Consider the following 25208-nt stretch of genomic DNA (forward strand, 5'->3'; position numbering starts at 1 on the left):
CGGCTTATACTTGAGTCAGCAAAAAAAAATTTTTTATGACCAGCCGCAATATCAATGTATAGAAAGTAGAAAATTACTGTGAAACACATACACATTAGGTATCCCTGTGTCTGAAAGTGCCCGGTCTACTGAATATAGGGTATGTGCAGTGCTCCTCTTCCGTTGGAAAGGGGTTAATAGGAGCACTGCAGATACCCTATATTCAGTCAGGCTGAATTCAAAGTGGGGGAAAAAAAACCCAGTCCTCAAGCTCAGGGAAGGGGCAGACAGACAACCAAAACACCCCCTCCCCTTTCCCAGCATCTACTGCACCCAAAATCTCTGACCATTTTAATTTTTGAAATTTCCAGTAGCTGCTGCATTCCCCCCCCCCCCCAGGCTTATACTCGAGTCAATAAGTTTTCCCAGTTTTTTGTGGTAAAATTAAGGGCCTCGGCTTATATTCGCGTCGGCTTACACTCGAGTAGATACAGTATATTTATGTATAAGGGCCTATTCACACGGAGTAAAATGGAGTGTAATTTGGAGTGTAATTTTTACACGTGTAAAAAATTTACACGCGTATTTTGGAGCGTTTTTTGGAGCGTTTACAGAAGTGTTTTTTTACACGCGTAAACGCTCCCAAAAAACACTCCATAAACGCTACTGAAACGCCACGTGTAAAAAAAACACTCCAAAATACGCGTGTAAATTTTTTACACATGTAAAAATTATACTTCAAATTACGCGCCATTTTACTCCGTGTGAATAGGCCCTAAGAGGGCTAATATTGATATATGAGAGGTCTATTGTTAATAAGGGGGATTATTTACAGTCCTATGAAAAAGTTTGGGCACCCCTATTAATCTTAATCATTTTTAGCTCTAAATATTTTGGTGTTTATAACAGCCATTTCAGTTTGATATATCTAATAACTGATGGACACAGTAATATTTCAGGATTGAAATGAGGTTTATTGTACTAACAGAAAATGTGCAATATGCATTAAACCAAAATTTGACCAGTGCAAAAGTATGGGCACCTCAACAGAAAAGTGACATTAATATTTAGTAGATTCTCCTTTTGCAAAGATAACAGCCTCTAGTCGCTTCCTGTAGGTTTTAATCAGTTCCTGGATCCTGGATAAAGGTATTTTGGACAAACAATTCAAGTTCAGTTAAGTTAGATGGTCGCCGAGCATGGACAGCCCGCTTCAAATCATCCCACAGATGTTCAATGATATTCAGGTCTGGGGACTGGGATGGCCATTCCAGAACATTGTAATTGTTCCTCTGCATGAATGCCTGAGGATTTGGAGCAGTGTTTTGGATTATTGTCTTGCTGACATATCCATCTCCGGCGTAACTTCAACTTCGTCACTGATTCTTGAACATTATTCTCAAGAATCTGCTGATACTGAGTGGAATCCATGCGACTCTCAACTTTAACAAGATTCCCGGTGCCGGCATTGGCCACACAGCCCCAAAGCATGATGGAACCTCCACCAAATTTTACAGTGGGTAGCAAGTGTTTTTCTTGGAATGCTGTTTCTTTTTGGACGCCATGCATATTGCCTTTTTTTATAACCAAACAACTCAATCTTTGTTTCCAAAATGAAGTTGGCTTCTCCAAATGTGCTTTTTCATACCTCAGGCAACTCTATTTGTGGCGTACGTGCAGAAACGGCTTCTTTCTCATCACTCTCCCATACAGCTTATCCTTGTGCAAAGTGCGCTGTATAGTTGACCGATGCACAGTGACACCATCTGCAGCAAGATGATGCTGCAGCTCTTTGGAGGTGGTCTGTGGATTGTCCTTGACTGTTCTCACCATTCTTCTTCTCTGCCTTTCTGATATTTTTCTTGGCCTGCCACTTCTGGGCTTAACAAGAACTGTCCCTGTGGTCTTCCATTTCCTTACTATGTTCCTCACAGTGGAAACTGACAGGTTAAATCTCTGAGACAACGTTTTGTATCCTTCCGCTGAACAACTATGTTGAACAATCTTTGTTTTCAGATCATTTGAGAGTTGTTTTAAGTAGCCCATGATGCCACTCTTCAGAGGAGATTCAAATAGGAGAACAACTTGCAATTGGCCACCTTAAATACCTTTTCTTATGATTGGATAGATCTGGCTATGAAGTTCAAAGCTCAGTGAGGTTACAAAAACAATTTTGTGCTTCAGTATGTCAGTAAAAAGTAGTTAGGAGTATTCAAATCAATAAAATGATAAGGGTGCCCATACTTTTGCACCGGTCAAATTTTGGTTTAATGCATATTGCACATTTTCTGTTAGTACAATAAACCTCATTTCAATCCTGAAATATTACTGTGTCCATCAGTTATTAGATATATCAAACTGAAATGGCTGCTGCAAATACCAAAATATTTAGAACTAAAAATGATTAAGATTAATAGTGGTGCCCAAACTTTTTCATAGGACTGTATATTGGAGCACTATTGGGTGTTACAAAGGTGGTTATTTGAATTGTGTTTGGGCATAAGGAGAGGTGGTTGTTGCTGTTTTGGGAACAGAAAGGGGGCATTATTAAAGGGGCTGCCTCTGGAAATATGATAGCATTGTTGGTATGTTAGAATTTGGGGCCCTTGCTTTTAATTTTTCCAACGGCCACAGTTTGTCTAAAACCCACCCTGGTCTGCTGGTGACCCTCCCCTCCACATCACATGGGGCGACCATCAATAAAACTACAAGCAATGTCCTCATATTTATCCTCTTCATTTCCTTCCTCAAAGACCTCAAGTGCTCCCCAGCATTTCCCGAACCTTATACATGTCAAAGCAGGTCATTGTCTGATTATGTCAACTGGGCAGGGCCTGTGTGATGGGTGGTATTTGCAGGGATCATGTGACTTCATGGTGCCCACATAGAGTGTGATGTTCCAAGTGGGAAAGTTCCACCATACGGCTTCCTTATTAAATATTTAAGATCTCTGCTTGCTGCCAGTGAATGGGGGCAGTTCGGCCTAATAGATCTTGTACTGTTCACCACTGAGGGTTTGCTACAGTTATTTTTAGTGTGAACAACACCTGTGAACTAAACATAGCAGCAGCAATGATCACCTTCCTCTTCTGACACTTTGGTACTGTATCAATGCAGCTAAAATAAAGAAGGTCTGCAGCAGCAGTGGCACAAGTCTGTATAATACAGTTTACACTGCATCTGCTGAAGAACCTCTTTATGAGAGTGGGGGCCTTATGTGTCAATCAATGGTGGGCACAGGAGAAGGAGCAATAGTGATCTTTGTATCAGTGGTAAACCTAGCCTCTCTGCTGCCTGAGGCGGACGATCAAAAGACTCCCCCCCCCCCCCCCCATCCTCTAGTATAATAATCGGAGCCCCGGGGAGGTGAGGGAACATAATAAATAGTGTTACTCACCTCTCTGGGATCCGATGTTAATCCTAGCAGGTTTTGGGCCTATATGGTAATGTCCTAGACGTCACGTGCTCTGGGATATTACCATATAGGCCCAAAGCCTATGCTAGCAGTAACAGCCTGTTGCCATACAGGCCCAAAGCCTGTGCTAGCAGTAACAGGCTATTACTACTAGCACAGGCTTAGGGCCTATATAGTACTGCTAGCACAGGCTTTGGGCCTATATGGTAATATCCCAGACCATATGACATCTGGGACATTACCGTATAGGACCGAAGCCTGTTAGGATTAACATCGGATCCTGGAGAGGTGAGTAACACTGTTTATTATGTATAATAATAGCGGTAGTGGGATTGCGACCTGGGCTCGGGCCTACTCACTGCCGGCCTCCGCGGCCTATAGTAGAAGGGGAAGTTGGGGCGGCATTGAGCAGTCCTGGGGAGGCATGTAAATAGGCCGCTACCTGCTGGGGATACTCCAGCAGGTAGTGGCCTATTATAAAACACCAACCTTACCGCTGTTCTCACTGCCACCGCCTCCTTTTTTCCCGGCCATAAGATGTCTGCATCTCAGTATAGGTGGCGTGATGATGCCGTCTGCGCTGAGACGCAGAGCGGCTGCTCTCCTGCATTAGTTTAGGGGGTGCTGTGCTGCTTTGTATTACTCTCTAGTATATTAATAAATGTTCCTTACCTAGTGGTGTCATGGCGGTGACCCTCCCATCAATGTCACATGCAGTAAAGATCAGCAAAGTCACAAGCAAAATTCTAATGTCTTCAACCGTTTCCAGAATATTCCGCACCTGATATAGAGCTGGACAGGAAACTCTGATCTCACTGGGATTGTGATGTCATCAGCTTATATAACACATGCATAAGGAAAAGGGGAAAAGAAATACTCAGCCCCCTTGCAGATGAATTTTCCAATCAAGCCTTCCACTTTGGTATTTACTTCGGCTCTGCCCAGATATATAGCTCCCTCGGCTTGGAGTGAAAAAGTGATACCATGGATAAAAGGAAATCCAGCACGGCTGTTGTAACAAAAATTAAAACTTCTTCTTCATTCGCAACTTCATATAAAATAGATGTTTACATGCATATCACAAGATCACTGTGTCAGATTAACTTAGTCTGATGCAGTGATCTTGTGATATGCATGTAAACATCGCTTTTATATGAAGTTGTGACTAAAAAAGAAGTTTTAATTTTTCCTACAATGGCCGTGCTGGATTTCCTTTTCTCGATGGTATCAGCTTATATATACAAAAATCATGTGTAATAAAGATTGTCCAATTCAAGAAAAGTGCAACGTTAGTGCAAATATTTTCCGGATAATTCTATGATGTTCTGGTTGTCATTTTCAGTGGGCAAGTTATCCACAGACAGCAATAGGGCCCCAGTTGTCAGATATTAAAGGGATCCTTTCAAGTAGTTTGGTGCCACTAAGCCGCCCAAATCATGCCATTATGTAGTTGGTATTTAGGATCCCAAACCTGTGTAAATGCCCCAAAATGTGTAGAAAATGAAGTCACCACTGTTTGGCGTCATCCAGTGGCGTAACTACCTGAGGTAGCAGAGGTAGCGGCTGCAACAGGGCCCGGGACATTAGGGGCCCGGCGACAGCCGCTACCGCTGCCTTTTTTTTTTTCTTAATAGGCCGTTACCAGCTGGAGTTATTCCAGTTGGCAACAGGCCCTATTTACTTACCGATCCTGGCAGGGGTCACTTGACCGGGACCTGCGTCATGTGACATCCGTACGTCATTAAAGATGGCCGACACCACCGAGGACTGTAGCGGAGCCAGGGGTTGGTAAGTGACAGTGTTTTTTATGTTTGTATCCCCCCCCCCTCAGTCTACGATTATTATACTCTGGGGTCTGAAAAGACTCCAGATTATAATAATTGTTCATGGGTGTTCATTATGGGGCATAATACCGTGTGTAGGGGCCACTATGGGGCATAATACCGTGTGCAGGGGCCACAATATTGTTTGCAGGGGCCACTATGGGGCATAATAGAGCGCGCAGGAATGCGACGGGAGGTCAGTTGGTCCAGATCTTTGGTGTCGGTCAGGAAGGGGGGGGGGCCATGTCAAAAGTTTGCCACGGGGCCCCGCCATTACTAGTTACGCCACTGGCGCTAGTTAAGCCCCTCAGCACATTTACATAAATTTGGGGCCTTAAACCTAGCTTCATAAAGGCATAACGGAAGTCCCTCGCCTGCCTATCGGTCAGGGTTAGGTAATCTGTTGGTCAGGGTTAGGTAACCTTTGGCAGTCCAGCCGTCGTAAAACTACAATTCCCAGCGTGCATACTTGCTCTGCTGTTTTTGGAACTCCCATAGAAGTGAGTGGAGCATGTTGGGAGTTGTAGTTTCACAGCAGCTGGAGAGCCGAAGGTTGCTGATACCTGCTGTAGGTTTTGATCTCCAGCCTCCAGCTCTTTAGTCATCATATAACTGCACATCTCGGCTCTCCTGAAGCATCTGGAGCCTCATAGACCAGAAAATATCAAAGTATGAAACAAAATCTAAACATGAGTTTGTAAATACGAAAATTTATTAAAACAGACATAATTTCTAGACAATCTCTAGATTCACAGATCAAATAATAGTTGGTAATAAATCTGGAGGTGAGCGTTCAGCATCACAGGTAACTATCGTAGACCGTCCATTAGAACCAAAGCACCTTGAACAAGCCTGATCCCGGAGAAATTCTTTATATTCCTTCCAGGGGAATTCACGTTCCTAGATACATTTCTGTGTGCTAAGATGCACATTGTCCTGTAGAAATCTCCTCTCCATGCACAGACCCCCTGCTGAGCCTAAGATAGGCTTGTGTTATACAGAGCAGCCAATCAGAGGAGGCAGAGCTGCAGGAGGAGGGACAATGCATGAGCCTGAACCAATGATGAGACGGGGGTGTATCTTAAGTCACCTCAAACCCCCAACAGGCACTGTAGTCAGACTGTGGTCACAGATCACAACTCTGCCATAATGCAGCTGAGATTAAAAGCAACCCAGCTGCGAAATGTAAGGAAAATAAATAGCGGGTAAATACCCCCTATAGGTACTGACTTCTACATCACTATTGTACTCCTGACAGGACAGTCCCTTTAACGGTCCTACACTATCACACTTGGAAGTGGAGTACTCCTTTAAACCAGTGTTCTTTCTTTACAGACATAAATACTTCCTACAAGCTCCAGGCTTTTTGTGCATTCTCAGTCTATATAAATTACCAACATTTCTATCCATCAAGAACCCCATTATGGGGTGAAAGGTTAAATTTGCACTACTGCAATATTCATAGGCACCTTAACCCATTAGTTTCCAGGAATCTGCTGGAGATGCACGGTTTTATGGCAGTGACTTAAAGTGCTTGGGAGCTTTAAACTCCTGGTGTCGGGCAGTGCCTTGCCAGCAGGCAGCTGATGTCAGCAGGGTTTGCCGTGCCAGCAGCATGTAATAAATATCAGTCCTTCTAGGAACAAACAAATGTTCAAGTGTGTAATATGCCACAAGGGAATTGTCTTCAGCCACACGAGGAGTCTTCAATACCCCGAGCAAACAACTGGATGAGCTGGTGATGCACCCTGAAAGGAGAGAGAAGAATGGTGAGGATCAATCTGTGACTTATTTAATGATACTTGTTCACCATCACTATACACATGACATCCATAGCTACATAGTGACCTCTGTTGTTGTCAGGTGCAATAAAAAGACTAAGGCTACACAGTGACATGTGTTATGCAAGTGGCTATGGTGTTGCATTGAACAACAGTTGCATTGAACAACAGTTGCAGATAATCCAAATCTGTTGGATTTTGGTCACAAGGGGCATGCAACTTTTTTACCATACACTTCAATAGAAGTTGAATGTGAGTCACAGTCGTATGCAACATGTCTACAAATCACAGCTCTAAAAGTCACACAACATAAGCCGCAGGCAAGTTGCACAACTGTTTTAGTCACACGACTTCTGTGCGACTTTTTGCCACGTGACATGTTGATGTGTAACCCTAGCCTAAAGCTCGTCATACACAGTAGATGATCCAGAACAGACTAATTTTGACAGGACTGTCCAACCACCTAAAGTGTATGGGGTCCTACTGACTCTCCTTCACAGCAGATATCAGGGGAGATATGGAATTGAACTGCGCAAACCTATTATTCCTGGGAGATAAGTTACTGTCAGAGCTGTTTGGCAGGAGCCTCCTCCCTTCTCATAATTTATGACAAATAGGTCAGCGATGCCAAGCTGAGCATGCAGGTGCAGGAGCAGCTGATATAGCTGCCAGATGAATAATCATTCAGCCAGTGGCGTAACTAGGAACGACAGGGCCCCGTGGCGATCTTTTGACGTGGGGCTCTCCCCCTGACCAACGTTCGCCGAAGACCCCGACTCCCCCCCCACACATTCCTGCGTTCTCTATTATGCCCCTTAGTGGCCCCTGTACACACTATTATGCCCCATAGTGGCCCCTGCACATCTTATTATAACCCATAGTGGCCCCTGCACACACTATTATGCCCCACTGTGGACACCCATGAACAATTATTATACTCTGGAGTCTTTTCAGATCCCAGAGTATAATAATCGGAGACCGAGAGGGGATGCAAACATAAAAAACAATGTTACTTATCTATCTCCGGCTCCGTTGCATCCTCGGTGGTGTCGACCATCTTCAATGACGTCCGGGACATCACATGACCCAGGACGTCACATGACTGGGACCTGCGTTGTGGGTCATGTGACGTCAGGGAGGGTCCAGAAGTAGGCCCGAACCTACTGTGGAAAGGTAAGTAAAATGTTTTTTTTTATGTTACCTTACCTCCCCTGGACCTCTGATCACTATACTCGGGGGTCTGAAAAGACCCCCGAATAAAATAATGATGTTTGTGGGGCCCGTGGTGTCACTTACCGATCCCGGCCACTGCCAAGATCGGTAAGTAAATAGGGCCCATTAAGAAAAAAGAACGCAGGGGTAGCGGCTGTCACCGGGCCCCTAATATCCCAGGCCCTGTGGCAGCCACTACCCCTGCTACCCCGGTAGTTATGCCACTGCATTCAGCCCACAGCCATCTTTGGTCACAAATATAATTTTGCCCCATTCTTAGCTCATTTCATTGGAGGACTGTCATAAATTTCTGTTTCAGTGCACATAAAATAGTTCTGACTTACCTCACGCTGAGCTGCGCACAGTCCAAGATCTCTCCATCACAGTTCCATGTGCTGGTCTCTGCCATTTCCCCACATGGACATGCAAAAAAGCTCTTTTTACGACGGATTGTCTCCTCCTCATCAACTTCTTCAGGGGTGAAGCGCATAGCATGGATCCGGTGCACCTCCACATTAGGCAAGGCAAACTGTCCGAAAAGAATATGAATTCTTATATGATAAGATTGCGTATGCAGAAGAACTAGTGATAGCGCCATCAATGACCCCAGACTGTCTTCACATTCACACCAAGATAAAGTAGATCATCTCCGTCCTCATCTTACCTGGTCTTTGCGGTTAGTGTGCCGACTGAGATGTCTAAGAAACTGTATTGTGTTGCTTTCCTGCACTAGGATAAGGTCAGCGGTCCCATCTGCTAAGTGTGCGGTTGGGGAGAGGCCATCTTGACTCTTGGGACAAGCACTGGACATTGCAGTAATGTTGATAGCCATGAAGGAACCAGTCACCTTCTTCCAAGTATCCGACTCATCTAGGAGAGAGAAGAGCCATTAGGCCGCACTCATACAGAATATAGATAATGTTTATGAAGTTTCTAATTATGTCTGATGCCTTAAAGGGGTTGTCTATGACTAAATACCAGATTACCTTCCACAGAACCACTGTACATGTTAATGTGGCATCTTTGTTAGGGTCTCAGGGACCAAACAGTATGGACTTGAGCGGCTAATAAAGTGGTTTTTCAGCTGAATATTCACCCAAAATGCTACATCATAGTCATCTGTTTCTATATAATACAAGTGTGCTCCATTGCCCTAAGTGTCAGATTGCTGGGGGTCTGAGCAATGGGACCCCTAATGATCTCTGGAAGCCCCATTGAGGATACAGAAGGATTTCCAGAGACCCATTCTCCTGAACACTGGGGGAGCCCTAGTTATCTGACACTTATCCCATCTCTTGTTTATAGAGGATAAATATCTTTAAGGACAAAACCTCTTTAAATTAGACACAACCAATGACATTAGACCAACATAGCTATGTGTTGGCATTTTCTGTACAAACAGGAAGTAGTTATAAGTATGACATCATGTCTTACCTGGAGATTCTTCTGCCATCTTTCGTAATCTGTCTGATGACTCAGAACAGACAAGACACCTAGAAAATATGAAGAATACGATTGTAAAATGATCCTCTTTGTGCCCAAAGATATAATGTACATGCAACGCAGCTAGATGGTGCCCAGTACCCATTTAGATTGAGACGTTGTCATTGTGGCAGCAATTGAACACATGTATGTACAGACCCATATACACATAAGAGGGAGGAGGATGAGGAGTATTACCCTGTCCTGCATCGAGTATTATCTCTAGGGCTGGAGTTGTGGTCACGAGCTTCCTGGAATTCTACGGTTCCTCTGTATGACCGGTTACTGAGCACCATCTTTATGCCTAGAAGATGATGTAGAGGTCAGGAATAAATAGAACTCACAGGCATATCTAGCCTATGATGAGTCAGACAACTTGGTTGATGCAGTAGATCCTACCTGCTAGATCATATCTCATAGGTCCCACAGAACGCATATTTTCACTCTCCTTTAGGACATCCCCAAAGAAACCATAGCCAACAAGCGACACAGAATATCTCATCAGTTGTCCATTATGATATGAAGCACAAACATCCATTGGTTGGGTGTCACCTGCAAAAAGAAAAAGCCATTTAGAGCCATCTCTCTTGAGTCAGGTGGTAAAATCCATATATATATATATATATATATATATATATATATATATATATATATTTAAAGTCACTCTTTTTTTTCAAGATCAAAGTGGTTGGCCAGGATGGTATATCTTTAGGAGTAACCATAAATGTCTTAATGGCGGGGTATGACTGCTGGACCCCACACAAATCATCTGTACAGGGCTGCTTCCAACATAATATACACAGTATGGTGCCTTATATAGTGAGCAGGCACCGATACTGCAGCTCAACTCCTACTGAAGTCAATGATCCTCTTATCCATGAGGGGCTGCGTGTCCTTAGGATAGGCCAAAAGAAAAAATTCTGGCCAACCCCTTTAACAACAGCACCACACGTCTGACGGGCATTTATTACATTACATTTACTGTAGTTTCTGCCATGGATACATTCTTCAGTGTAAATATTTCAGCATCAGTCCGTAAATGTATCTGACTTACCGATAATAATGTGCAGGGCTGACGTCACTGGGTCATTGATTCCCACAGTTGCAAAGCAAACACAATCAGTAGAGCCTGGAGACAAAGAAACAAAGATTTCTTATCATACATTGTTCTTACAAGGATGTAGAGACAAGCTAGTCGGTGCCAAGATGGCGCAATCCTTGACGTAGTCCCTATGTGCATTTATAAAACATAAGATTCCAATGTCCCAATGGATCTACTATGTAAAAATATGAAGCAACTATGCAAGTATTGATCAAAATGCTCCTGTCATTTGGTTCATATAAACACCTGTCTCCATGATAGGAGACTACAAGCAAGCCACGTGAGTTGTCTGATTTTGCAGTTTCCATTCACTCATTCTTCTACTATCTATAGATTAGCAATAAGAAAGGGGCAGATGGAAGAGACTAATGAATGACTGCAAGACCGGACTGAACAGGGTTCTTTATAGTCACCATAGCAAAACATGGGTCTCTATAGGAGCTGTATACATAAAATAGCGTAAGATTTTTTATTTATTTATTTTTTAGAGACTATAAACAATGTTGCTTTATTTTATATTACGCATGCAATAATACTTATTATTTTAGAAAATCTGAGCAAGGTTTAAAGGGAATTACCGGTATTTACAGAAGGTACACGGATGTGACTCTTACCAGCTGGGATAATTCCGATCCGCAAGTTGCATGGACTTAGTTTTGCATCCTCCAGTTCTTCACATATTCCATTATCAATCTGTGTACGTCTCACCAGCCCATGGAGCAATTCACTGAACATGCCGTCACCTCCAACACATACCACCCTGGGGAAGTCCATGTTAATACCAGTCAGAACACAACAGACAATGTATTGTCATCTGTACATTGTGAGCTAGCTATGTCTGATATATGAAGGGTGTACTAGCTTATGCTTTATAGGGTGTATTAGCTCACATTCAGCAACAAGACCATCAATAGCAAACATGGCAGAAATAATGGGTTGGTACTTGGTCATAACAGGTAATAACAGTACCAAATGTCTGCTTTCACTTCGTCTATATATATGGTGGCAAGTTGTGTATTAAAAGGCTCATTTGCTAACAAATAGACTTACCCATCATACGTCTGTAGATCTGCTTCCAAGATATAATCTCTTGCATGGTTCGCTCGAGTTGTTTCTGATGTTAAAAAATGAATGGAAATCAAAATTTGACATGAAATATGTTGATATTGATCATAGGGATGAAGCAGTCACATGACTCTAGTCAATGCTACCTCCCCTTCATTGTTTACCCACTCATAGCATCATACATACAATTGTGGTTGTGCCTGGTATTGCAGCTGTACCTTCAAATGAAGGAGAATGAGCTGCAGTACCAGGTTCAGCCAAAGTCATATAAGTGGAGCTGTTCTGGGAGTTGGATCCACATTGATCAAATATGAATAGTTTTTCCTAAGAAAAGGCCATCCATCAGTATTAACCCTAGAAGATGCCCCTTGAAGACCATGTGACTTTATAATATAAATCCTTACCAATCACATCAGTTTTAATTCCCGCCATCTTGAAAAGGTTGCTTATTTCATTGTAGTAAATTCGTGTTGCTTTACCACGACCTCCATAGGGGTTAATAAACACAAGAAGTTTTTTTGGCCTGATTTGTCCTGTCACCAAAAGAGAGAGTTATTCTAAAGTTAGTGTGGAGTGTTGAAAATACATCATAGCAGGCTATTATATGTATCATGTATAGCTATACTGAGGGATATATAGGTGCTATGCCAGAGTACCAGACCTATAGATTGGGAGCCTTAAAGGCAGTGCGTCACCAGAGCCCAACATATCAGCCCAGATCTGTACATGTATAGGTTAGGGCAGGGGTCGGGAACCTATGGCTCCCAAGCCAGATGTGGCTCTTTTGATGGCTGCATCTGGCTCGCATGCCGCAGGCCCCACAAGCACTATTATACTCGGGGGTCTTTTTGGATCCCGAGTATAATGATCTGAGGCCCAGGAGAGGTAAGGGAACATAAAAACCAGTGTTACTTACCTCTCCGTGCAGGCTTTGGGCCTACTTGCGTGACGTCCCAGATGTCACATGACTGGGGCCTGCGTCCATATGCGTCGTGACGCAAGCCCCATGGTCACATGACGTCTCCAATGTCATTGAAGATGGCCGACAGCGGCGGAGATTGCAGCAGAGCCAGGAAGAGGAAAGTAACAGTGTTTTTTATGTTTTTATCCCCCCTCTCTCAGTAGTGAATGCTGCAAGTCACTTGAACTTTTACATGCACCATTTCTGTCCCTGTTTTGTATAGGACACAGACTTGGAGAAAATTGTCTCTAATAGTCTCCAAGTCTGTCTTGTGACATATGGGCCCCTACACAGATTCTTAATATGGTCACGTGAATCGAGTGTAAGGAAGAGATAAAGATTAATCCACCTAATCCAAATTATGCTAAAGACTTTTAAGAAACTCTTAGGTGTGACATCTAATAAAATAATTGGGCTTATTTGCCTCTTAAATTTATTTGCATAGGCAACAGGAAAGAAATCCCGTCAGCCCTGTGTAAACTGAGGAAATGCCAAGATGTCTATTCCATTGCTCATTGGGCGTCAGCCTAATCTCTGCGCACCATATCAGAAGCAAAGTGCTGCCATCACATGTATTGTAGTTATAGTATAAGGATTTAGGGCTCTGACTTTCTCCTAAATCTCACCCCGCTACATTAAAAATGGTGGATTACCTGTCTCGGCCATTCTCTTCTGGATAGTCTGCACCCAACTATGAGCCACCTGGGCATCCGGAGCTGTGAACGTCACCCCTTCCAGAGACCAGCGCTGAGACGATTTACGACACACGTGATACACTGAAGGATAAAGAAAACCAGTGTCAGAAAAAGTAAGAAGTCTGCGTATTTCTAAGTCACACAAGATGAAGACAGTGACATCTTACCATAGGAGGAACCAAGACCCCTTTCTAGATCCTTCAATAGCTTCAGGCTACCCCTCTGGTTATATTCATGTATATACAGTGTATGCTTTGTTGACTCTATAGAAGACAATGCTCTCACTTTATTTTACTTAACCCTTAGATAGCCTGGGAATACTCAGCAGGAAGAATGATAGATAATGGCTACCTTGTGGCTAAGAAGGTTTCCAGCAGAAAACCCACAACAAGCGAAGCAAAAGGATTCTACACAGAGAAAAAGTGGTCGCTCCCATGGGATTAACTTCAGTTAAACCCATCCATTTTGGCAGCATCAGATGACCATTTAATGTGTATTAGGATGTCCTGTTTTTAACCCGAACGCACATACCCAATCCTTTAGTTCTCAGAACATGTCTACCTTAAGAAACAACATAAAGGGAGTGTGTCATCATAACCCAGAATATCAACCCAGCCCAGCAAATAGATAGGTTAGGATCACCTGAATCAATTGTTGCCCCCCCCCCCCCTTGTGAAATATAGCTATTGCAACGTGTAAATGAGCACTTTGAACCAATGAGGGTATTGCCTTTGCTCCAAAGAGCTCATTTGCATATTGACAAAAACAGAGATATCTCAAGAACGGAGGCAGCGATTCACTAGGAGAGAACACTGTATGATGCAGGTGATCCTAACCTATCTATCTGATATGATGGGTGTTGGTCCATTTAAAGTGGTTATCCACTTTGGACACTGCATTTTGTTAGAAGGTTCCTCCAACAATAAGATCATCATCTTCACCTATAAATATCTGAGGAAAGCTAACAGACATTCTGATCTAATGAATACACATTAAGAGGCTTATTCCATAATTGTCTTGTGTGACTCACATGAATACAAGAACAGGCACATCCTATTCTTTATTCACATGTGCTTCAGTCATTACTGTGCGGAACACAATAAAACAGAAGCTGTCACTGTGCGGACATAGGTATTAGGCTAAAAGAGGTTTCCTAAAAATGTTTAACAAAGGCTCTCTATTTTTTCCGAGAAAGAGCTCCTCCCATGTCTATAGGTGATGCATGATATCACAGCCGAGTCCGAGGCGACCTGAAAGTATATCCCCAGTCTATGAGGACCTGAGGGTAATTTAGAGCCCCAAATCCACCTGACAGGTTCCCTTTAAGTCAATGGGGGCTTCTGACTCTTTCAAACAACTGATGTCAGGGGAAAAAGTATTGAAGATGTTGAATTTTAACACTTGATCACAGGGAAGTGCTGGGACACTTCAGACAGCTGATCCATGGGATCTCAGGCGTCAGACCCCTACATATCTTGAACTAATAACCTATCCTATGTATAGGTCACCAATTAATAGATCCTGGAAAATCCCTTTAAATAACACTCCTCTGGTATCACCTATGGGAATTTATGACTGCTGCCTTCCCCTGGATCAACAATGTAGGGATAGTAGGGATATAGGTTGGACTTGATGGACTAATCTCTTTATCCATCCTCATCAACTATGTAACTATGTGCAAGTCAGAAATACAATTGTCCCCTGACCCATATAGAGGATTAAGATAAGATAAGATAAGATAATCCTTTAATAGCTCCACAGTGGGGAAATTTCAGCATGTTACAGCAGCATAGTAATACAGATACAGGATAATACCCAGTAATATATTACAGACGTAGACACACATATGCTGAGAAGAGAAGATATACTAGGAGTCCATAGCAGCTAAGGAACAGAAGAAGAGAGAAGGAAGACTTCAGAATCATAAGTTTTCTGTGTGGAGCGATCTTCGCTTGGTCTGATGTAGATTATACAGCCTGATCGTGGTTGGAAGGAAGGACCTGCGATACCTCCTTCTCACACTTGGGGTGAAGCAGACGGTCACTTACAGTGCTGCTAAGTGCCATCAAGGTCTCATACATGGGGTGGGATTTGTTCTCCCGCATGTAGGTCACCATAGACAGTATCCTTCTGTCACCCACCACCTGTACTGGGTCCAGGGGGCTCCTCAGGACAGAGCTGGCCCTTCTGATCAGCCTGTCAAGCAGTGGCGGATCCAGGCTTTGCGGTCCCTGGGCAATTGACTTTGGCGGGGCCCTACCTACCGGGGGGTCTGGAATACTCCCCAGGATTTTTTGAAAAAATTAGCCCAAAAATGCGTTCTATATTGAATTCGAGCCACTTTAAGCCCAGGAGGGCTCTACAAAAAAAAAAATTAAAAAATACCGGATTGTGGTTTTATTTAAGTATTTCACATTGATTCACTCTTTGCTTGCTTATGGGGCTGGTTAAGGGGTCGCGCTTCTAACCGACCTGTGTTTTTCGGTTAGGTCTGGACCGCAGGGCCCTGCTGGCTCACCCGCCCAATGTTTTGTGGGCTTCTTTAAGTATTTCACACTGACACAATAATTTCGACGTGAGAAATTTCAATATAACAGATTTCTATGTCTCTTTTACTCTTTGCTTGCTTATGGGCTGGTTGAGCTTAAGGGCCTCGCGCTTCTAACCGACTGACCTGACCTGCGTTTTGTTAGGTCCGGGCCGCGGGCACTGCTGGGTGGGGCCCCGGCCCTGGATCCGCCCCTGCTGTCAAGTCTATATCTGTTCCTGGTTGATATACTGCTCCCCCAGCAGGCCACACCGAAAAAGATGGCTGAAACAACTACAGAGTTTAAAAAGGCTCTAAGAAGTGGCCGCTGGACTCCGAAGGCCCTCAGCCTCTTGAGCAGGTAGAGTCTACTGTGGCCCTTTCTGTGCAGCGCCTCCAGGTGATCAGCCAAGCCCAGATTACCCAGATTTTGTGGTTCTAAACTACACATGCCACAAAAAGACTGATCACTAGTAAAGAAAAAAACAAAAAAAACAACCAACAGCGCCACATCTGTCCATAGGTTGTGTGTGGTATTGCAGCTCAACCACTTTCAGTTTAATGGAGCTGAGCTGAAAATAACCATAGACTAGTGTGTATCCTAAAAACATAACAAAAACACCACAAACCCAAATGCATTGTAGGTATCGTGCTTTATATTTCAAAGCAGACTTGAAAATAAGACATGGCTAAAAAAAAAAAAAGCAAAATAATGTCATCCAAACGCCATAAGCAGCAGAAATGGAATTAAAGGTCAGAATGGAAAATTTTAAAAAACTGTGAAAGTGAGTAAAGCTGCCCCCTGCTGACAATAATTTAGCATGAGAATTTTGCATTGTGCCTTGCAGCTATTCAGTAAGATCTGTTTGAAATGCAGCTCTACACCCCTTGTGTAAATGAAGCTCATGTGAGTCAAGGCTGCAGGGCAACTGATGTCATCGCAGTTGCCAAAGATCGGTGTCCACTCAACGCCCAGCCATAAAGTTCACAAGCAGCCACAGGCTCAGGAGAAGGCTGGGTAGAAGATCTGATATTGAAGAGCCTTCAGCTATGGGGATGAGATATTACCATGGCCTAATATGACACATACCTATAGTAGGTTGTAGCTCGAGAAGATCACATATCAAGGAATAATTTTCGAGTACATAAAAGCCAGACAATATGTGTCATGACACCAAGGGAACAATATTTTATGCTGCTATAGAGAGGCTTGGCATACTGGGTTCTGGTGACAGACTCTTGTCCTCATTGTACTACATTGTCCCTATGACAAGAGCTTTACATTGTCCCTATGACAAGAGCTTTAGCACATGGATGTGTCAGTTGTACAGATTAGGCATTCGGATGTCCACGATGAATCACCCTTCTAAATTTCCAGACACACTGTAACCACTAGTTGCACATATAACCAAGGAGCCATACATACATTAGTAGCAAATCATGATATACAAGACATAGGGTTCCTATTGCCAGACTCTTAAACTGAGTTTACATGGGATTTTATGGTCCGGATTTTGACACGGAGGCCGCCTCAGAATGCGGTCCAGTCGTGGTATTCCGCTCCGGATTAGGCCCAAATGAATAGGGAGGGAGTCGGGAGGGAGTGTCATGCCAAGGATGCCACAGCGGATTCAGCCGTGGAATCCGCATCAAGATAGGGCAGCTCGCTTCTTTTTTCCGGGAGTGGCAAAAAAACGCTAGCAGAAAAAAGAAGTGAACAGCTCCCATTGAAGTCAATGGGAGGTGTTTTTTGGAGCCGGATTCTGAGGCAGATTCCGCGTCAAAATCCGGACCAAAAAACCCAGTGTGAACTCAGCTTTAAGCTGGGCATACACTTTAGATAGCATTTGCAAATGAGGTTCAAGTGCTAAGAGGTGGGGGAGTGTAAGAGACTACAAGGGCTCTGCATAGTGGTTGGACATACAAAGGCACGCCCCCACTGCACTTCAGTGTCATTTGCATATTTATTAAAATTTATTTTTTTATTTTATTTTTTTAAAGGAAACGGTGCACCCATTGGACTATCCAAAGGTTTGGTGGTGCTCAGCATAATGTCCCCTGCTATGCACTGTGCCGTTTTAAAGCAGTTACGCCATGAAATGTATTTATCCCCTATCCATAGGGTACAGGATATATACGCTGATACCCCAACCATGTCTAGAACGGGGTTAATTTCCCCTCACTGCGCATTACCCAGCTGAATGTAAGTGTGTCCATTGGTGGACTGCGCTCCCATTAACGTCTATGGAAGCACCAGAGACAGCTGAAGTAAAGTACGTGGCTATCTCTATCATCTATCCACCATGTGCAACAATCCCCCACTAATCCCAAGAACTGGGGAGATATTTCCCTGCTGCACATTCAGCCTGATTGCCTTAGGGTCCGTTCACACGGAGTAAACGCATGCTCTTTTTGGCAAAATACATGTGTAAAGAATACATGTGTAAAAATAAGTCTCCCATTGACTTCAATGACATTTTGAATGACAAGAGCGTGCGTTTACTCCGTGTGAATGGACCCTAAGGCAATCAGGCTGAATGTGCAGCAGGGAAATATCTCCCCAGTTCTTGGGATTGGTGGGGGATTGTTGCACATTATGTTAATGTTGAAGCCCCCTTGATTTAACTCTTAAGCGTCCATATCAGGTCTTTCCGATGTAACCCCCACGGCATTGTAGTTATAAGCCTAGAGCAAGCAGACAACTTAGATTGTGTACCATATACTCTAACATAAAGGCCTTCTGTTCTCTGACACACAATCCTACAAACGCCAACAGTGTAATTTTCCTTTACTGGAAATACCCAAGTTTTGACAATAAAAGAGTTAACTATAGCAACAAGAACATACCAAAAAGGGTCACACTGTTAAAACCACATTACGTCACGCGACAGGTTGACAAACAGGTCTTTAACAGTATGATAAGCCTGAAATAATGAGCCGCAAATAAAATAACCATCATACAGTATAAGCTCTTCTGCATCTTGTTATCACGTTCCCAAATGTAACACAGTGATTCATCTCCTTCTCCTTCCAAGGCCAGGATATCTGCAGCCATTTACATAGAAATAAATGCAGGGAATACAGACGTCCCATTTCTTGCCACCTCTGGTCATTACCTGTGAACTGGTTACTGGGGGCGCTGATGCTCTTTGTCTGCTCTTTGGTGTCGCCCAGAACAACGGTGACAATTTCATTCAGTGGAATGGAGTCGGTAATACCTGCGAACAATAAGAGAGAGTAAAATCACTTTTACGCCTGACAGAATATTGGACCCACATAAATATCACATTCACAAGTCCAAGACCTCCGGGAAGCCAACTAGGCCTCAAACCCTAAAACTAGTGCAGGTAAAAAAAAGAAGGAGGCATTGCCTATGTCAACCGAACCTATATCTGCCTGTATATCTCGTATCACATGTGGAATCTGATTGGTCGAATAGGAACAATGCTGAACATCCTGTGTCTACAGTAGGTTAGAAATACTAGGCCGTGTTCCCATAAGGTAGACTCCATGCAGACTTCCCATGCAGGTTATGCACTCATACAACAAAATATTCTATGATACATGTGGCCGCAGAAAAGTCCATATGCAATATGTGCATTAGACCCATCGGCCTTCCTGTAGCTTCCTAGAAAAAGAAGCCATGTTGCCCAATGAAAGACAACAGGGTTGCAATGTGAGTGAACATAGTACAATAGAATTGTAAGGTCAGTGCTAAGAAAAACCCTGATATTTGTCACGCTCATATGGGTGTGTGTTACAGTAACTGTAAAGGTCAGCGGGTTTGTACCTTTGTTACGGAGAATGAAAAGAAAAGTAGCAGGATCACATTTCTGAGTATAAGCTACCTGCAGAGAGTCTAACACTTCTTCATGTGTGTGACTCTACCTCAATACTAGCCCTCCGACAAGTCCTCCTTATGCTGGAGAATTGCCAATAGCAACCAACTTCTTGGATTTGTCAAGGGCCCTCTGGACAGTAAAAGGAGCAATATGCTTGGTTGCTATAGACAACTGCTCCCATTATCGCTTGCAATGCGGCATGTTAATATTCTATCAGCACTTTCCAGTGCCTTGAGCAGTCCCATAAGATCTATAAGGGTATAGATGGGGGTTGTCTCATGGGACACATCATAGAGCTAACAGAGAAAATCTCTCTCCTACGGTTGACCATTCTGGGCACGTGAATGCCCACTGACACCACTTGGCGGGAGGTAGAGATAGGTATCACTGGTGTGGGCACATTACAATAGGCATGGTTATATATAGAGCACGTCTTTAAAAATATTAAATCTTGACATGTATTCAGACCTTAAACTAATCCCGGAGCTGGACAGAGTCCAACTATGTGAATATAATAAATTTTATAACACCCAGACCTTTATCTAAGGATATCAATAAACATGCTAGGTGTTAAAATACCACATAGGCCATGAAGTCTTATCAGACATTTATGATGGATATGTTGACACTAGATAATAGCTAAAAATGCTTACCCTAGCCATAAAGAAAATACAAAAAGTGTTCCATGTAAATTTCATATTCCATGTCAAGAGAATCGCTGCTGTAATTTACATGGCACGGCCTTCTTAGTATCCTTAGGACAGGCCAGTGATGTCACCTTCATTCACAAGATGGCCTACTTGTAGCTCAGTCCCATTCAAGTGGATGGAAATGACCTGAAATACTGAACACAGCCACCATACAATGTACAGCGCTGTGCCTTGTATTCAGTGAAGATGTCACAGTGGTCACCCAAACCTTATAATCTGTGTATCATGTCATTGATATCATATATCACTGTATACAGCCTGACAAGCAAGATATAATAAAACAAAGAAATAAATAGGAGTTCATGGAGGCGGAGGGGCTTCTAGCCAGGGTCTTACTCAATGGCCTCCACCAGCATTGATCTATCTACCATACAAATGAATGCTTTATCCTCATTGTATATAGAGTCCCTATACGCTGATGTCATCAACTCTACTTTTATGGTGGAACACATTCATAATGAATGGTGGATGTCCCATGTATACCATATCTCCACTCTAACCCGCGGCCCATTAACACAACACTGTAATGTCATTGGCTATCTTATACACTGCCAATGTTTTTGTACTTATAGTGTTCTGTATTGGACTTTTTGGCAGTGGCAGGGAATGGTAGAATACCCGTCTGTATTCGTTGAAGGATCTTGCAGATTGACTGCTTTATATGATATTTGCTTTAGTGGGTGGTGAAGTTGCCCTTTGTACTTGTAGAACCTTGTACTTGTGAGTATATTGTATATACTAATTACTGTAAATCTGAGGGGATTTGTTAATAATTGACCAAAGATGAATTAGTCACAAACAAAGGAAACACAACACTCTGCCCAAATAATAGCTGGACAGGTATAGATATTGGGGACGGGAATTCCTTTCTGTCCATCATACTGACCATTTTGTGATCGATGATAACTAGAGCTGTAATTGAGTTTGACCACCCATTGTCCCAACTATGGCTATGTTTGACTTACCTAACTAAATTTGGTCGGTCATAGGTATAAAGATAACGTTATCACACAAGTAAGGACAATCTATACCTACTTGTCTCACAAGGACAATTCCTTTCTATATGCCCTATTAAGCCATATCAGTGTGGGGTCTTCAGGAACAATGCCACCAACAATGAACAATTGACTGGATCCTGCTCATCAGTGTAAGACACGGCTGACTAAATGGCCCTTGCAGGGGAAATATAGGGACATCTGCAACTTCCGATACCCAGAATAGTTGGAACCTTAGAAAGATTAATAACATTTTGTGATTGACAAGTATAGTGATTTTGACGACTGATTGTCCTGACCATGTCAATGTTCAACTTATCCAGCTAAATCTGGCCATACATCTGAAGATAATGCCATCAAACAAGGATCATCTATTTCTACTGTGGTTGTCTCAGAAAGCCAAACTTGTTCTATATGATCTATTAAACCATCATCATGAAAGTCTTCAGGATTAGCCACATAAAAGAGTCACCAACAAAGAGTGACTCTCGCGCTAATGGACCCTGCTCATCGGTGTAGTACATAGTTGGCCGAGGAAATATATGGTCAGGTGAAAGTTCTGATACCCAGAAGGGCTTCAGAACCTTAGTAATGGCATCTTGCCATTGATGAGTATAGTGGTAATTCCCAACCTTGACCATGTTTGATTTACCCAACAGAATCTAAAGATACCATCACCTAAACAAGGATAATCTCAATAAGTTGTGGTTATCTCACAAAGACAATTTCTTTCAATATGCCCCTTTAAGTCATCACAATGGAGGGTTTTAGGGATTAGTCAAAGTAGATAGCCACCAAGAGTGACTGAGTGGACCTGCTTATCAGTGTATATCAGTGTATTACATGGTTGACCTTGTGACCACTGCAAGAACAATACATGGCCAGCTGCAACTTCTGAAACCCAGAAGGTTTTTTATTCAGCTATGTGACCATGTGTTATATGAACACCCATTCATTTTAATGGACGACACGTAATATTACATCCTCCAGCAATTTTACACTTATAATGCTAACAATACCCCAAATGTATCACCGTTCTGTTATAAAAGGTGTAACATCAATGGTGTACAACTATAACATGTATGACTAGCGTAAAGGGCTCGAACGACCAGGATTTTTCTAAACATTACACGTCTATCCCTTATTTCTAAGGACAGAAACAGGAACTCATTGCCATTTGCCATTGTCAACAACAGATTCATGATATAGCAATAACCTAAGATCTAAAAACGTATGACATGTACTGTATAACAGGACTTCATATCAGACCCAGGCATGTACAACAAAACCTCATTCAAGACACAAGCAAATATAGCAATTCTCTATACAAGACCCAAACATGTATGACAAGTATACCAAGACGTCATACAAGACTCAAACATGTACAACAATATTTCATACAAGACCCAAACATGTGTAACAAGACTTCATACAAGACCAACCATGTACAAAAAGACTTCATCCAAGACCCAGACACAACAAGACTTCATAAAAGACCCAAAAATGTAGAATAGTTAATAAAAGACCCAAACATGTACAACAAGACTTCATCCAAGACCCAAACAAGTATAACAGGAATTCATACAAGACCGAAACATGTGCAACAATACTTCATACAAGATCCAAACATGTACAAGACTTCATACAAGATCCAAACATGTACAAGACTTCATACAAGACAGAAACATGTACAACAAGACTTCACACAAGACACAAACATGTACAACAAGACTTCATACAAGACCCAATCATGTATAATAAGACCCAAACAGATATAACAAGACGACTTCATACAAGACCCAAACATGTATGACAAAACTTCATAGAAGACCGAAATATGTAGAACAATACTCCATACAAGGCCATGCCATGCCACCTACCTTTCTTCTGAAATACCCGCCTCTTGTTATAGGACCAGCTCAGAGTAGACGGCTCCAATGCAAGCGACACTTCTGTGCCCTTTATTTTAAGCAAACAAATGAGATTTTCCTTCTCCATGATATTATATAGGACAATGTAATCTTCCCTGCCAGGATTTGGAGCTAGGACATGCTATACTTCCCTGATGTCAGCGTATACAGACTCTATCTATCTATATACTCCAGTGTCTATACTCCACTCTCAGAGTCCAGCTCTGACTCTCTCCTTCCTCTCACTGGCAAGTAATAAAGTGTCAGCACAGAAGATAATGACTTCCTATGGCTGCTGAACAGGTTCTGCCTCACGGAGACTCCACCTCCAGTATAGGTTACCTTCAGTAGACATGGTGTACATGGCACTTGCAGGGTACACACCGTCCTCTATTGTTTACCCCAAAACAGAGCATACTGTGAGGAGGATGCCGGAATAAGCATTGAATGTGTATAGAGAGGCTTTGTTCCTATTGTGACAATAGACAGGCCATTGTGCTGAGAAAAGGAACAGATGATGTTTTGAGGTTAATGTGACGATGTTCCATTATTCATGAGGACTCGCCTAATATCAGATTAATGGCACTTTATTTCACCCTTTATAAACGAATTACACTTTATACACTAATATGTATATTGCAGCAGGTCTCTACATGAACCTGTGAGGGAATACTCTTAAAGTCAATTAGCATTGCAAGTTGTCTGCTACTGGCCCTAATGGTTGGGGAGAACATTTAGGGGTACAGTTACAGCACCCATGGGGCCGTACCGTACCTCTCCATAAGATAAGCAGGATTTCTGTAAATCAGAATCAGACGCAACATAGACAGATGCGCCATGTTCCACTGTATAATACCTCCATATTACAAAGGCAACATACAGTGACACATAGGGCATCGATCGCTAGATAGTACAGAGCCATAGGGTTCAGTGTGCTGCCATAATAGCTCCATACACACAGCAATGGAGGTCTAAAGTTGGCCATACATATTAGATTGTCAGCTAAACTTGGAGCACTATGGGGAAGCGTTACTATTGGGGGCACTATTGGTGTATTAATTACTATTGGAGCACTGTTACTAATGGGGGCATCTGTGGGGGAGCATTATTACTACTGGGGGCACTATAGTGGGTATTATTACTAATGAAGCACACCAAAGGAGCATTATTCTTATTAGGGCACTATAATGGGAACTACTACTAATGGAACAAACTAGGGATCATTATTATTATTGGGGACATTATTACAAATGGGGCACATTGGGGAGCATTATTACATTTGGGTGCCCTCTAAGGGCTCTTTAACTACTGCAGTACATTGGGAGAACATTAATACTATTGGTGGCACTATGGGACACAATGTTACTATAATGGGGCCCTCTGGGAGAGCAATATTATTACTAATGGGGGAATTAGGTGCCTCTGCATTGGGTCTTGGTCCACAGATCTTTCAACACCCTGAACATTTCAACACACTCTGCCATCTTGGCAGACTAAGACAAATTTAGAAGTGATTTAAGAGTCAAAGTCCATTTAGGAAGGAAAAAAAGAGCCTGTAGTGCTCTATGCATTCAATGACATGTGTTCGTGTATAGTATTGAACCACGCTATCTCGGCACTGTATACTGTTCATCAGCATTCCGTTGCAGCATCCCGCTCCTGATTAGGTCTGGATAAAGGGGCCTAATCAGGATGGAGTATCGAGTCAC

The 25208-nt window shown here is 42.7% G+C and overlaps 1 protein-coding gene across 1 annotated transcript; it reads right to left on the minus strand.

The window, feature by feature from the left end:
* Window positions 1–6007: 6007 nt before the first annotated feature.
* On the minus strand, window positions 6008–23733 carry LOC142185114 (ceramide kinase-like). The gene is made up of 13 exons (XM_075260369.1): window positions 23470–23733; window positions 19159–19260; window positions 13474–13596; window positions 12264–12392; window positions 11845–11908; window positions 11409–11554; window positions 10747–10821; window positions 10092–10244; window positions 9891–9996; window positions 9645–9703; window positions 8875–9080; window positions 8555–8739; window positions 6008–6965 (listed from the first exon to the last, which is right to left on the minus strand). The coding sequence occupies exons 1-13, from the start codon at window positions 23585–23587 to the stop codon at window positions 6905–6907; spliced, it is 1527 nt and encodes a 508-aa protein (XP_075116470.1). The 5' UTR covers window positions 23588–23733; the 3' UTR covers window positions 6008–6904.
* Window positions 23734–25208: the final 1475 nt, after the last annotated feature.

The sequence above is a fragment of the Leptodactylus fuscus genome, chromosome 11, assembly GCF_031893055.1.
Source record: "Leptodactylus fuscus isolate aLepFus1 chromosome 11, aLepFus1.hap2, whole genome shotgun sequence".
In the NCBI taxonomy this organism is placed as follows: domain Eukaryota; kingdom Metazoa; phylum Chordata; class Amphibia; order Anura; family Leptodactylidae; genus Leptodactylus; species Leptodactylus fuscus.

Coding starts and splice junctions, on each gene's coding strand:
- LOC142185114 (XM_075260369.1), bottom strand. CDS start 23,587: ATGGAGAAGGAAAATCTCATTTGTTTGCTTAAAATAAAGGGCACAGAA. Junction 13,597..19,158: donor CCCCAGTAACCAGTTCACAG/GTAATGACCAGA, acceptor TTTATCCTTCAG/TGTATCACGTGTGTCGTAAA. Junction 10,822..11,408: donor GATCGGAATTATCCCAGCTG/GTAAGAGTCACA, acceptor CTTTGTCTCCAG/GCTCTACTGATTGTGTTTGC.